Raw genomic sequence first — 13,872 nt, forward strand, 5'->3', positions numbered from 1 at the left:
ATCCTTACTTTCATCTGTCCTTATAGTCAGCAAACAACCCAGGAAATATGATACAGTTCAAGTCTTGTATTGCAATTATTGATTGCTCAATATAGGCTTTTAGCCCGTTAGGAAATTAAGCAACGCTATCCTGCAATTCAAAGAAAGCTAAATAATCCAACATTTGACAATCCAAGTCATCATTTCAGTGAGAGATTTAAAATAGATCTAAACCCAGTCACAAAAATGTAATTCAAGCTTTTAATGTATGCTAATATATGCTAAATACTAATGTAATTTCAAAGGTTTTTTTCAATCTTCCTATATTTGCAGCCTTCATTGACCACTTTAAGACCAAGCTTTTTCTGGCACATTTTGTTTACAAGCTTAAATTAGTATTTATTGCTAGAAAATGTCTTTACTTTTTTTTTTTTTTGCAAACACAATTTTTTTTGGGAAACAAAACATTTTAATGTTTAACCCTTTTGCCGACCGCCTCACACCGATATACGTCAGCAGAAGGGCTCATACAGGCAGAATCACGTACCTGTACGTTGCCCATTAAGAGGCGGCAATCGGGTGCGCACACCCGCGATCGTCTCATGGAGAGGAAGAATGGGGAAATGCTTGTTTACATTAGCATCTCCCCGTTCTTCCTCTCCGAGAGACGATCGCGGGTGTGCGTACCCGATTGCCGCCTCCTAATGGGCAACGTACAGGTACGTGATTCTGCCTGTACGAGCCCTTCTGCCTAGTGACAGTGTCACTGATCTCTGCTCCCTGTTATCGGAGCAGAGATCAGTGATGTGTCACACACAGCCACGCCCCCCCCCCCCCCACAGTTACAAACATAACCCTAGGACACACTTAACCCCTACACTGCCACCTACTGGTTAAGCCCTTCACTGCCAGTGTCATTTAAACAGGAATCAGTGCATTTGTATAGCAATGGTCCCAATGGTATAGACCAGGGATATGCAATTGGTGAACCTCCAGCTGTTGCAAAACTACAAGTCCCATCATGCCTCTGCCTTTGGGTGTCATGCTTGTGGCTCTCAGAGTCTTGCTATGCCTTATGGGACTTGTAGTTCTGCAACAGCTGGAGGTCCGCTAATTGCATATCACTGGTATAGACAATGGTCCCAAAAGTGTGTCAAAAATGTCTGATGTGTCTCTGCCATAATGTCACAGTCATGATAAAAATGCCATAAAACTATCTATCTATCTAACTATTTTGTAAATGCTATAACTTTTGTGCAAACCAATCAATAATCGCTTATTGCCATTTTTTTTTTACCAAAAATATGTAGAAGAATACATATCGGCCTAAACTGAGGGAAAAAATTGTTTTGTTATATATTTTTGTGGGATATTTATTATAACAAAAAGTAAAAAATAATGCGTTTTTTTCAAAATTGTCGCTCTTTTCATTGTTTATAGTGCGAATTTTTTTTTTTAAAAAATGCAGGGGTGATCAAATACCACCAAAAGAAATTTCTATTTGTGGGAAAAAAAGGAAGTCAATTTTGTTTGGGAGCCACGTCGCACGACCGCACAATTGTCAGTTAAAGCGACGCAGGGCCGAATCGCAAAAAGTGCTCAGGTCAGGAAGGGGGTAAATCCTTCCGGGGCTGAAGTGGTAAAAAAACAAAAACAAAATACAATATTTACACAATTTTTTTTGTAAAATGTGAAAGATGATATTACGCAGAGTAAATAGATACCTAACATGTCACACTTTAAAATTGCGCACGCTTGTGGAATGGCGACAAACTACGATACTTAAAAATCTCCATAGGCGAAGATTTAGATGTCTTTTTGGGTTACCTGTTTAGAGTTACAGAGGAGGTCTAGCACTAGAATTATTGCTCACGCTCTAATGTTCGTGGTGCGAATACCGTTTACATATGCGTGCGTGACTTACATATGCGTTCACTTCTGCACACAAGCATGGAGGGATGGGGGCGCTTTAAACATTTTTCTACTTATTTATTTTACTTTGTATTTTTTATTTTTACACTATTGCCTTATAATAGAAATAAAGATGACAGGTCCTCCTTATGGAGAGATCTGGAGTCATTACGTCGCTCCAGACCGATCCTCCGAGGCCAAGGAAGCGATCAAAGCACATGTACTATTTTATCGCCTGTGTGACCAACCAGCGGCACTGGTGGATCGTTTCTCTGGTGAATTGGCAGAAACGGTAAGCCTGAGAAAAACTAGCATGTGTTCATGAAAAAGCCAGCCACTGGCTGCAAAAAACAATCGAATGACATGTTGGGTATCAATTTACTTGGCGTAACATTATCTTTCATAATATAGAAAAAATTGAGCTGACTGTACTATTGTTTTATTTTCTAATTCAAAAATTTGTATTTTTTGCCAAAAATATGCACTTGTATGACTGCTGCACAAATACGGTGTGGCATAAAGTATTGCAATGACCATTTTATTCTCTAGGGCAGTGATGGCGAACCTTGGCACTCCAGATGTTTTGGAACTACATTTCCCATGATGCTCAACCACACTGCAGAGTCCTTGAGCATCATGGGAAATGTAGTTCCAAAACATCTGGAGTGCCAAGGTTCGCCATCACTGCTCTAGGGTGTCTTAAAAAAAACACACACATATATATATATATATATATATATATACACACACACACACACACACACACACACACACACACACACACAGTGGGGCAAAAAAGTAGTCAGTCACCAATTGTGCAAGTTCTCCCACTTAAAAAAATGAGAGGGGCCTGTTATTGTCATTATAGGTATAGGTCACACTCCAAACTCCACTATGGTGAAGACCAAAGAGCTGTCGAAGGACACCAGAAACAAAATTGTAGACCTGCACCAGGCTGGGAAGACTGAATTTGCAATAGGCTTGGTGTGAAGAAATCAACTGTGGGAGCAATAATTAGAAAATAGAAGACATTCAAGACCACTGATAATCTCCCTCGATTTGGGGCTCCACACAAGATTTCACCCCATGGGGGAAAAATGATCACAAGAACGGTGAGCAAAAATCACAGAACCACACGGGACCTAGTGAATGACCTGCAGAGAGCTGGGACCAACGTACCAAAGGCTACAATCAGTAACACACTACGCCACCAGGGACTCAGATCCTGCAGTGCCAGACGTGTCCCCCTGCTTAAGCCAGTACATGTCCGGGCCTGTCTGAGGGTTGCTAGAGAGAATTTGGATGATCCAGAAGAGGATTGGGAGAATGTCATATGGTCAGAGTAGAACTGTTTGGTAGAAACACAACTTGTTGTGTTTGCAGGGGAGAGAATGCTGGGTTGCAACCAAAGAACACCATACCTACTGTGAAGCATGGGGGTTGCAACATCATGCTTTGGGGCTGTTTCTCTGCAAAGGGAACAGGACGACTGATCCGTGTACATGAAAGAATGAATGGGGCCATGTATCTTAAAATTTTGAGTGCAAACCTCTTCCCATCAGCAAGGGCATTGAATATGAAACGTGGCTGGGTCTTTCAGCATGACAATGATCCCAAACACACCGCCCTGGGCAACGAAGGAGTGGCGTCGTAAGAAGCATTTTAAGGTCTTGGAGTGGCCTAGCCAGTCTCCAGATCTCAACCCCATAGAAAACCTTTGGAGGGAGTTGAAAGTTTGTGTTGCCCAGCGACAGCCCCAAAACATCACTGCTCTGCAGGAGATCTGCATGGAGTAATGGGCCAACATACCAGCAACAGTGTGTGACAACCTTGTGAAGACTTACAGAAAACATTTGACCTCTGTCATTGCCAACAAAGGATATATAACAAAGTATTGAGATGAACTTTTGATATTGACCACATACTTATTTTCCACCATAATTTGCAAATAAATTCTTTCAAAAATCAGATAATGTGATTGTCTGGATTTGTTTCCACATTTGGTCTCTCATAGTGGAGGTATACCTATGATGGCAGTTACAGGCCTCTCTCATCTTTTTAAGTGGGAGAACTTGCACAATTGGTGGCTGACTAAATACTTTTTTGCCCCAATATATATATATATATATATATATATATATATATATATATATATATATATATATAATGTTTGGGGTATTGGCATCATACTTACTAGATGTTAAATGACATAAATTATGAGAGGCAAGGAAGGATTTTGCAATGCTATATGCAATATAGCATTTCAAAATCCTTCCTTTCCTCTCATCATTCATGTCATTTAACATCTAGTGCAGACTATCAGTGCCATCTATCAGTGCCCATAAGTGCTGCCTATCAGTGCCATCTATCAGTGCCCATAAGCGCCATCTATCAGTGCCCAGTGCCAGCCATCACTGCCAGCCACCTATCAGTGCCCATTAGTGCCGCTTATTAGTGCCCATAAGTGCCACCTATAAGTGACCATCCATCAATGCCACCTATCAGTGCCATCTATCAGTGCCCAGTCAGTGCCATCTGTCAGTGCCACCTATCAGTGCCCATAAAAGCCGCCTATCAGTGCCATCTAACAGTGCCCATAAGTGCTGCGGCTGCCTATTAGTGCCATCTATCAGTGCCCATCAGTCAGTGCCAGCCATCAGTGCCACCTATCAGTGCCCATCAGTCAAACTGTCACATGACATAAAAAAAAAAGTATTTGTAATCGGTATCAGCGAGTACTTGAAAAAAAGTATTGGTACTTGTGCTAGGTCTTTAAAAAGTGGTATCGGGACAACCCTAGTACTAAGTAATTTTCTAGCAAAAAAAAAAGATTTTAACTTAAACAACAAATCTCAAAAACAGTCTTGGTCCGTGGGTAATATATCGGCACTATATATGGTCTGTTTGGGGTATAAAGGAGTGTTTTGCTTAGCTCCGCCCACTGTCCTGAAATGAGGAATAATTTTATTTTTGTGATGAAATGAGACAAATGTGTTCACAAGGCTTTACTGTGCAATATGGCAGTACCAAACATCACCACTAGATGGCCCCACAGTACCATCCCTTTATTATATAAATGTATGATCCGCAGATTCGGTACATTCTGCTTTTTTTATTTTTTTTCTGTAAATAGCATATTTAAAAAAAATCTTTTTGTACATGAAAAACAACATAGAATATGTACATATTTATATATTTGTTTTCAAGAATGGAAAGTGCTGAAAGGCGTGCAGACCTATGTTTCTAGCCTGTTGCTATAGAGATGGCCGGCGTGTGTGTGGAGTGCGGGCTGTGCAGGCCTCGGATGAAGCGATGTGCTCGGTGTAGAGGGGAGATGTACTGGTGAGATGGCTCCTACACCTCTATCTGAGTGCACACATACCTAGTGACAGCAGATTTTTCTTTACCAGTGGAAAGGTTTATTAAGAAGTTATTCCTGCATATAAAAGCTTGCAGTTTACAGGGTGAGATGTGATTGCTGCCCACTGAGCTCACGTCATAGTGCTTGTGAAATTGGGGATGAAATTATAAATTCATGACCAGAAAAGGAGATGTAACCTTACAGTCCCGGTCACACCAGGACATGGTGATGAAAGGAGCGTGCCATACCCGTTTGCTTGGAATGCATTGCCTTAGCGATCAGCCGTGAGTGCCCCGAACGTAGATCGCTAAAGCACTGCACTTGTAGGCCCAGAATTTCATGCATAGTGTAGTGCAGGCCCTACGTTTTCTGCATTCAGATGGAATTTGCAGCCCATTTAAATAAAAGGGCCGCTAAATCACAACACATCGGAATGCGCAGGAATCGTACAGGAACATGGACAGTGTCCCTGCGGAATACAGGCGTGAACGAGCCCTGAAGCCTGATTAAAACCAGAAACAAAAATAAAACGGATTGGAGCTTACCAGTGCTGAACGCAGCATGAAAGTCAGCGATGTAATGGTTTCCGAAACAGTTACACTCAAGGTATGCCGTGAATAACTGTCACTATTGCTGGTGCTCTCATAAACTGTAAAGCCATTAAATGACTGGTGTCATAACTGATCCCCTGTGTAGCCCCATGGCAGCTGTAGATCAAACATTGGTGAAAGTGGGACTTTAGGCTAGGAATTAAAATTGGCGGACAGGCAGGATTTTTAATGCAGAAGATACATGCGTTGTCCTTCTGTCCCTGTACAATAAGCCTCGGTTCACACTGGTGTAATGCAGAAAACCCTGCGAATCCAGTCCCCGCATCGCACCTGAATTCCCTGGTGGTTCACACTGCCCTATGCAAACCGCTGGGAGTGTCAATGCAAAGTTAATGATACCCTCAGATCGGTTCGCAGATCGCAGTGCAAACTGTTAATTCGGACAGGAATCGGATTGCATGCGGGTGAACACCCATGCGATCTGATTCTGGTGCGGACAAAAAAAAGGGTCCTGCACAAGTTTGGTCCGAATGCAATGCAAATTCAGCCATACAATGTGTATACCTGAATTTGCATCGCACAGAGATCGCATGTGATCTACACAGCGATGCGAATCACAGGCAATGTCTGGCATCGCACAAGTGTGATGTTATTCACTAAGGCTGGATTCACACCTATGCATTTTTGTGCTTTTTGCATTTTGCAGATTTGCACTACAGATCGTGTTCCATAGGAAACCATGTTAAATGGACTCTAGTGCAATTCTGCAAAAAGCACTAAAATTTCATAGGTGTGAATCCAGCCTAAGAGTGAAGAAATGTAATCAGCACATCAAGGATTCCTCAAAAGGCTCCAAAGCTTTATTCACATGGTCTCACAGTACATATACGGCCGTATGTGTAACGTGGGACCATGCAAACAAAGTTTGGACCCTTTTGAGGAATACTTAATGTGCTCATAACATTTCTTCACTCTGATTGTACACAGATTCCAGCCAGTGGTCATTGCAGCACCCATCACTAATACAGCCATTTTCAGGAATGTGTACTTGGGGAATATTGCGTTTGAATCTGTACAGTAATATGTGCAAATTCAGCAATGACGAATCAGGCGGAACTGTGTGACAGAGTGATGACATCCTGGCCAAGCCAATGACAGCAGCCGGGGGTCGAGACCCTGAAGATGGCCGCCTGAAAATGTCAGCGGCCAGCAGGGAGTACCAGGGACAGCGCATCGCTGGATTCAAGGTGAGTACAGTACCGCTTTAAGATGGCAACTTCCTTGGCTAAAAAGGTTAGGAGGATTTAGCTCTAATTTAAATGCAGCGGCTGAATTCGTTTTTTTTTTTTTAGCCTTTTTCCCTCCCTTTATTTTCACTTGGAGATCCATCCAGTAACACACCTCCTGTTTTAAGGTGTCTCCACTCTGGATGGAGGAGCAATGAAGACACCTTTGGACAGCAGCATTGCCAGTCTGTGGTGAGGGTAGTGTTAGATACAATAGCCTAATGCCGCGTACACACAACTGGACTTTCCGGCAGACTAGGTCCGACGGAATCAGTCCATTGTGTTTGGGCTAATGCAATCGTTTTTCACATAAAAAATCAGACGGACCTAGAAATAGAACATGTTTCAAATCTGGACTCAATTCCTATAGGGAAAACCAGGTCGTCTGTATGCTGGTCCGATGGACCAAATACGACACAAGGGAAGTTATTGGCTACTGACTATTGAACTTCCTTTTTTAATCTCGTCTTACGTCATCACGTTCAAAACGAACAGACTTTCGAATGGACTTAGTCCGTTCGTGTGTGGACAAGTCCGTTCGTTCGGAAGGTCCGTCGGAACTCCGCCGAAAGTCTGGTGGGAAGACCGTCACACCTAGTCTGCCGGAAAGTCCGGTCGTGTGTATGCGGCATAACCTTTCCTAAGAAATGAAAACTCCAGTTAACACTTTTTTAAGCACTTTCAGCAACATTTATTTTCTTCTCTTGGGATAAAAGTTTTACATGAGCAAATAACTTTCCCTTTGGCTGGACAGTTTGGAATGTTAAAGGAAGTTTATAAAGAACAGACTTACTGGCTAGTGTCTAAGCCCTTGTACAAACGGTCGGAGATTCCGACAACCAAATCCGACGGATTTTGTCCGAAACTGTTGTATACACACAGTCGGACAAAGTTGTCGGAAAATCCGACGTGATGACGTTATTTGGTTACGACGGGACTACGTTCGGGCTAGTAGCCAATAGCTTTGGTGTAGGAATTTGATCTGAGCATGCGTGGCACTTTGTTTAAAAGTGCATTAACTTAAATATTATAGTAGTTAAAGTGGTTGTAAACCCTCCCCCACAACTTTGTCCCATGTAAATCAGCATAAAAAACCCTAATGATCACTGCTTGTAGATATCTCCTTACTTGCTTAGTATTGTTGTAATCCTTTTTGTTCTTTAGAATGAAGTCACTGAGCATGCCCAGATCTCCCCTGATTTACGGCACACTCTCTATGTGCTTATCTATCTGTTATCAGGACTTCCTACGGCACACCACTGAACTCCCAGGAGACTTCATAATCACTCAGAGCTTCCTCCTACACACCATGTGACCATGTGACATTGCATGCAGTGTAAACTTGGCCATTACTGCAGTCTTATCAGCTGAAGCTGATAAGACTGACAAAGGGAAACATTAGACATCGGCACAAGTAAATACTATGAAATAAAACAAGTCAGCTATGAACAGGGAAGCAGGGTTGCCATAGAAACTTTGGATTGAGAAGGAGGCTTGGTTAACAGTACAGGAAGTGCTCAATGTAAGGGCGGAAATACACTTTACTGTGGACTAAGAAAACAATACTTAAGATGGCGCAGCCTAACCCCTGGAAACAAGTTTTTTAAAGTTTTTTTAAACAGTAAGTAATATGCGATTTGGGCTGGATTACAGTGGCTATAGTCTGATAATTACTTATTATAATGGACTAAATGAAGAGAAGCATCAGAGTGGGAGAGTTTACTTCCTCTTTAAATATGTTCTAAAAATGCTCTTTAAATGGGTACATGTAACATTTAAGATAGGTGCTATCCCAATTTGGCCTTAAAGGTGGAAATACATTCCCTTGTCGTTACATAACAAATAGTTCTTTACTTCATGTATTAACAATCTCATCCAGTCTTTTACTCTTTTGTGCACAGCTCCAAAGACTGCCAAGAAAAACACTGGCTTACACATAAGCTCCGATGTTCAGAAGCTCCAGAAACACAAGAAAGAGCTTGTCTACCAGAAGGCACCGATAAAGATGATGGAAATGATTTAGAGAAGCAAGAACAGGCTGATCACTTTGTGATAAAAATGAAAAACAAGCACGGAAAATCAGAAGTCAGAGTGGCAAAAAGTGAAAGTGGCGAAGAAATGTTTTTGTTTCTGTGCCAGCATCTAAAAACTCCACCAGAAAAGATAAGACTTATCTCCAGAGGAAAGCTAATAACTAAAGAGAATATTTCATCTTACATTGCAGATGGGGCCATCTTTCAGGCTTTTGGTGAGGAGTGTGAAGATGAAACTGGACTGGATGTCAGGGACATTGAAGTATTGATGGCACAGCTGTCCGTGGGGAGGAATGTAGCTATAAAGGCGCTGAGGAGAACTGGGGATCTTATTGATGCCTTTCTGTATGTTTCTGATAATCAGTAGGCCTTATTCTTCCCAAGTATTGCCATCACAGCTATCATGTCCTTCTACCTAGTTCAGTGCCAATAAATCTCCTTCATACAGTTACATCCTAGAATTTTCAGTGTGACTGCCAGAGATTGATTAAAAGAATGCAATTTTTTTTCCATGTATTTATATAGAAGTAGAAAAGATGTAGCTGGATAGCCGCACTTCGAATTATTCAACTTTATTTCAAAAATGTAATTAAAATCATAGCTATGACTAAGCACCGTGTTCGGTGTGAAACATGTCAGCGGCTGTGCAGTTAGTCTGTTTACCAGCCTAGATGCTATGATTTTAATTACATTTTTGAAATAAAGTTGAATAATTCGGAGTGTGGCTATCCAGCTACATCTTTTCTACTTCAGTTCCTGTTGCAAACAGAGCCAGCACCCTGTGGGATTGTGGAGACAGCTGTTTTGGGAGAAGTCATTATCTTAGAGCGGTAATTCTTTGTATGTATTTATATAGAGCCAACAATTTACACAGTACTTTACATTCTGTACATTCATATCAGTCTGTCCCCTCAAGGAGTTTACAATCTGTCTCAGATACATACATGTCCAAACTTATTACGGACAATTTAGACAGGAGCCAATTAACCTACCAGCTGCCGTTGGAGCGTGGGAGAAAACCAGCGTACCCGGAGGAAACCCACGCAAGCACAGGGAGTGTATGTAAACTCCATGCAGATAGTGCCCTGACTGAGATACAAACTGGGGACCGCAGTAGTTCAAGGTAGAACTGCTAACTACAAAGCCACTGTGATAAATGGAAATGCTTTGAAGCTGAACTCCAGCCTTAAAGAGGAGTTCCACTTGCTTAAGTGAAAATTAAAAGTCAACAGCTACAAAAACTGAAGTGGTAACAAGTAATTGCATCGCATGCTAGCACATTATGAGAGACTTACCCTAAAACGAAGCCCTCCAGCAGCATGCTGTCATTGCCGCCAGGGCATCCATCTTCACCTGGTCTTCCTTCTGGATTTGCAGGTTCCAGCCGTTTGAATGGCTAAGCTGCAATGACGTCACTCCTGCACATTCACATGGGAGCCACGATCGCTGCACAACGCTCTGAGGGGACAGCATACCGTGTGCCTGTGCTGGTGACATCACATGAATATCTGCACATTTAGGAGATATTCCTTGTATCTACAAGCTTACCTGTAGGTACAAGTCAGCAAGCGGTGTTTACTACCGCTTTCAATTAAAGTCTTGCACAGTTGTGTAGGCTCCCCTCCTTTGCGGAAATTGCTTGCTCTGATTTGACTGCACACTTTCAGCTTCTCACAATGTGCACTGGATGCTGAAGCATGTCAGATAAATCACCATCCACATAGTAAGCGACTTGCTATGGGGGGCACACAGCAGGGGTGAGCAGCCCTGAATGCCAGCGGCGGGCCCGAGAAGAGGAGGATCGGGGCGGCTCTATGCAAAACCACTACACAGAGCAGGTAAATATAACATGTTTGTTATTAAAAAAAAAATAAAATAATTTAGATTAGTATTGCTTTAACAGCTGTACAGTCCCATGCCTGCCTCTTTCAGTCATTGGATTTCAATTCTTTCAATCATGGAGGCTCAGTATCACATGTAGATGCTACCTAGTACAGTCTGCATGTAAATTCAGTCTGCCTAGGAACTCCCACTCCCTTGGACCGATATTCAGGGCATTTTGATAATCAGATAATATCAACCAAGGCATGGTCCATGCACCTCACATCAAGGTTGGGAACTGTAGAGGAGTATTGAGGAAGGGTGCTGTTGGGTGTTCAGAAAGCTATATACAGCACCCTGATGTCCCCTCTCACCAGCCACGAGCTGCATTGCATAGAGAAGCACAGAGACCCAGGGTTTGTAAGGAAAACAGGTTTTATTTAAATATGAAAATTGCGTGTTAATGAAGAGGAGGGTGAGGAACCAGTAAAGAGAAAATATAAACAGATCGCTAATGTGATCCCAGATATTGCATGTCTGTGCGATGCAAATTCAGTCAGCTGAAATCGCATAGCATTCGCACCAAATGCAGGACCCCTTTTTTGATCCGCAATGGAATCAGATCGCATTGGTGTTCAGACTAATGAGATATGATTCCACAGTTTGCAATTAGTTCTGCGAACCAATTTGGGGGTGTCATTAACTTTCTATTGACACTTGCAGCGGTTCTCAGAGAGCAGTGTGAACTCCCTGCGATTCAGATACGATGCGGAACCCTGCACAGGAATCGTGCTGATTCCTGCAATGCACCAGTATGAACTGGGCATTAACATTAGCTTTAAATACACAAAGATCAGTAGGAGGCAGTACTATCACTGTACTATAGGTAGTATCAGAACAACAACCTGTAAACATTTACAAACTTCAGCTCTTGGTGAAAAAAATGTAGCTGGATAACCGCACTCCAAAGTATTCAACTTTATTGCAAAAATATGATTAAAATCATGGCATCTAGGCTAATGTACGTAGTAATGTATGTAAAGTTGAATACTTTGGAGTGTGGCTATCCAGCTACATTTTTTTCATTGTGATTCCTGTTGCAGAGTCGGCACCCTGTGGGATTATGGAGACAGCTGTTTTGGGATAGGTCATTACTTTGGAGCGGTAATCTCTTTGTATCTCTTTCAAACTTCAGCTCTGTTGTGGAATTTCCACTATACTCTGCACCTAATCCATGTCACTTTCAGCCTTTGGTATAATGCATCTTAGTACAACCCTGTCTCCCGTATCTTCCCAAGTAACACAGACATGGCCACCATCCTCATCCACAGCTCGACTGTCTGATCATGGGAGCAATCTTTATATATCAATAGAGCTTGGTTGCTTCACAAATCAGCCAATCAAGCACAGGCAAACAGGAGGAGTTATACAAATCTCAACCAATGAACAAAGGATAGAGGAGTCTTCTGGGCATGTCTGGGCAGGGGCAGTGTGTATGGTTTCCCGCCCCTTGTCTCTGTAAGCCATCATCTTCAGCTAGACAAAGAAAGCTGCATGGCTGGCCTTGAAATCATGCATGCTGTCCCTGACCATAACAATTCAAACACTGGTATTTTTACCGTTGGCGTGAATCCTTATTCTGCATTGTTCAGAGAACAATGCATACCCGGATTATTCTATTTTTCCTGAGGATGAGAGATTATCTGCAGGAACACGCCATAGCCTCCCATGTGCTGATCTGACACATGAGCACACAAGCATACATGCCCCATAAGCAATAATGTGTTTACAGAGCGAACACATGCCCCCCAGACGATCGTCTGTGCATTGCACAGGGGCCCTTCGCTGGTGGACATATCCCCACTCCGCAAACACTTCTTTGCATCCTCAAGAAGCTTTCCACTACCAAAATGGGTCTGAACCAGCATCAGTCTGCCCCAGTCCGCTCTTTAGATGGGGCTGCGGGAGAACTAACAACATTTAGCAACTCACATGGTTGATGATTAAAACAGGCACATCTAAGTATGCAGGCATCTGGGGTAAAACTGTCCACATAGACCATCCCAGCACCGCCATTGACTTCATCCCTTCCACACTGTGCTCCATGAGCGGTTCAAACCTCACTTTCAGATCATTCTACTGCAGGGTAGTCTTCCTGGGCATGATTGCAGACTGACAGTGGTGATAGCCGGCGGTGCAGAGGACGGTCTTTGTGGACAGCTTTACCCCAGATGCCTGTACACTTAGATGTGCCTCTTTTAATCATCTACCATGTGAGTTGCTAAATGTTGTACCTTCATTAAATGTAACCATATTGCTACACTTAGAGGTGCCTCTCTTCTCTTTATACTCTGTAGTTCCTGCTGGATTTTGCTTCTAATGCCCTTGTGGAGGCTGCCATTGTGGATGGACATTTTATGGTTACACAACAACAATAACATTGCTGTAATCTTTTTATATGGACTATAAACTGAAAGACCTATAATTAAATGGTTGTGGAATGAATCATCTAAGTTTTCATTATTTCTTAAAATTATTTGGCAATGCTAAGAAAGAGCTGCAACAATATATTTATCTCTCTACATACTTGTCAAAACATCTGTGACCTACTTTCCTTCATAGATTTAATTTTTGTGTAATTCTGAGAAAAGTGCAATCATAGCCTTGTATGATTCAGCAAGATTAAAAATAGGGCAAATATTTTTCCTGGTGCCTCCATGGCAGCATATGTATGATGGTAGCCTTGCCTACTTCTGCTCACAGGACCAGTGCATAGCTATAAAAAGTTAACACCCACACAAGTTAACACCCACACGACAGCCCGCTCCCTTTTTTGTCCTCATGGAACTCACAGCCAGTGTGAAGAGAAGAAACCCTTACCTGCCACCTTTGGCGGATTTCCGCTCAGGTTCGGCCTCTCCTGTAAGCGC

At 42.4% G+C, this 13,872-nt stretch overlaps 1 protein-coding gene across 1 annotated transcript; it reads left to right on the forward strand.

Annotated features, from left to right (window-relative positions):
- Window positions 1–5,141: 5,141 nt before the first annotated feature.
- LOC143984821 (uncharacterized) lies at window positions 5,142–9,572 on the forward strand. Its single transcript, XM_077484673.1, has 2 exons — window positions 5,142–5,232; window positions 8,990–9,572. The coding sequence occupies exons 1-2, from the start codon at window positions 5,153–5,155 to the stop codon at window positions 9,486–9,488; spliced, it is 579 nt and encodes a 192-aa protein (XP_077340799.1). The 5' UTR covers window positions 5,142–5,152; the 3' UTR covers window positions 9,489–9,572.
- Window positions 9,573–13,872: the final 4,300 nt, after the last annotated feature.

Source organism: Lithobates pipiens, unplaced genomic scaffold (assembly GCF_037356315.1).
Source record: "Lithobates pipiens isolate NorthernLeopardFrog02 unplaced genomic scaffold, aLitPip1_a1.2 Scaffold_1, whole genome shotgun sequence".
Classification (NCBI taxonomy): domain Eukaryota; kingdom Metazoa; phylum Chordata; class Amphibia; order Anura; family Ranidae; genus Lithobates; species Lithobates pipiens.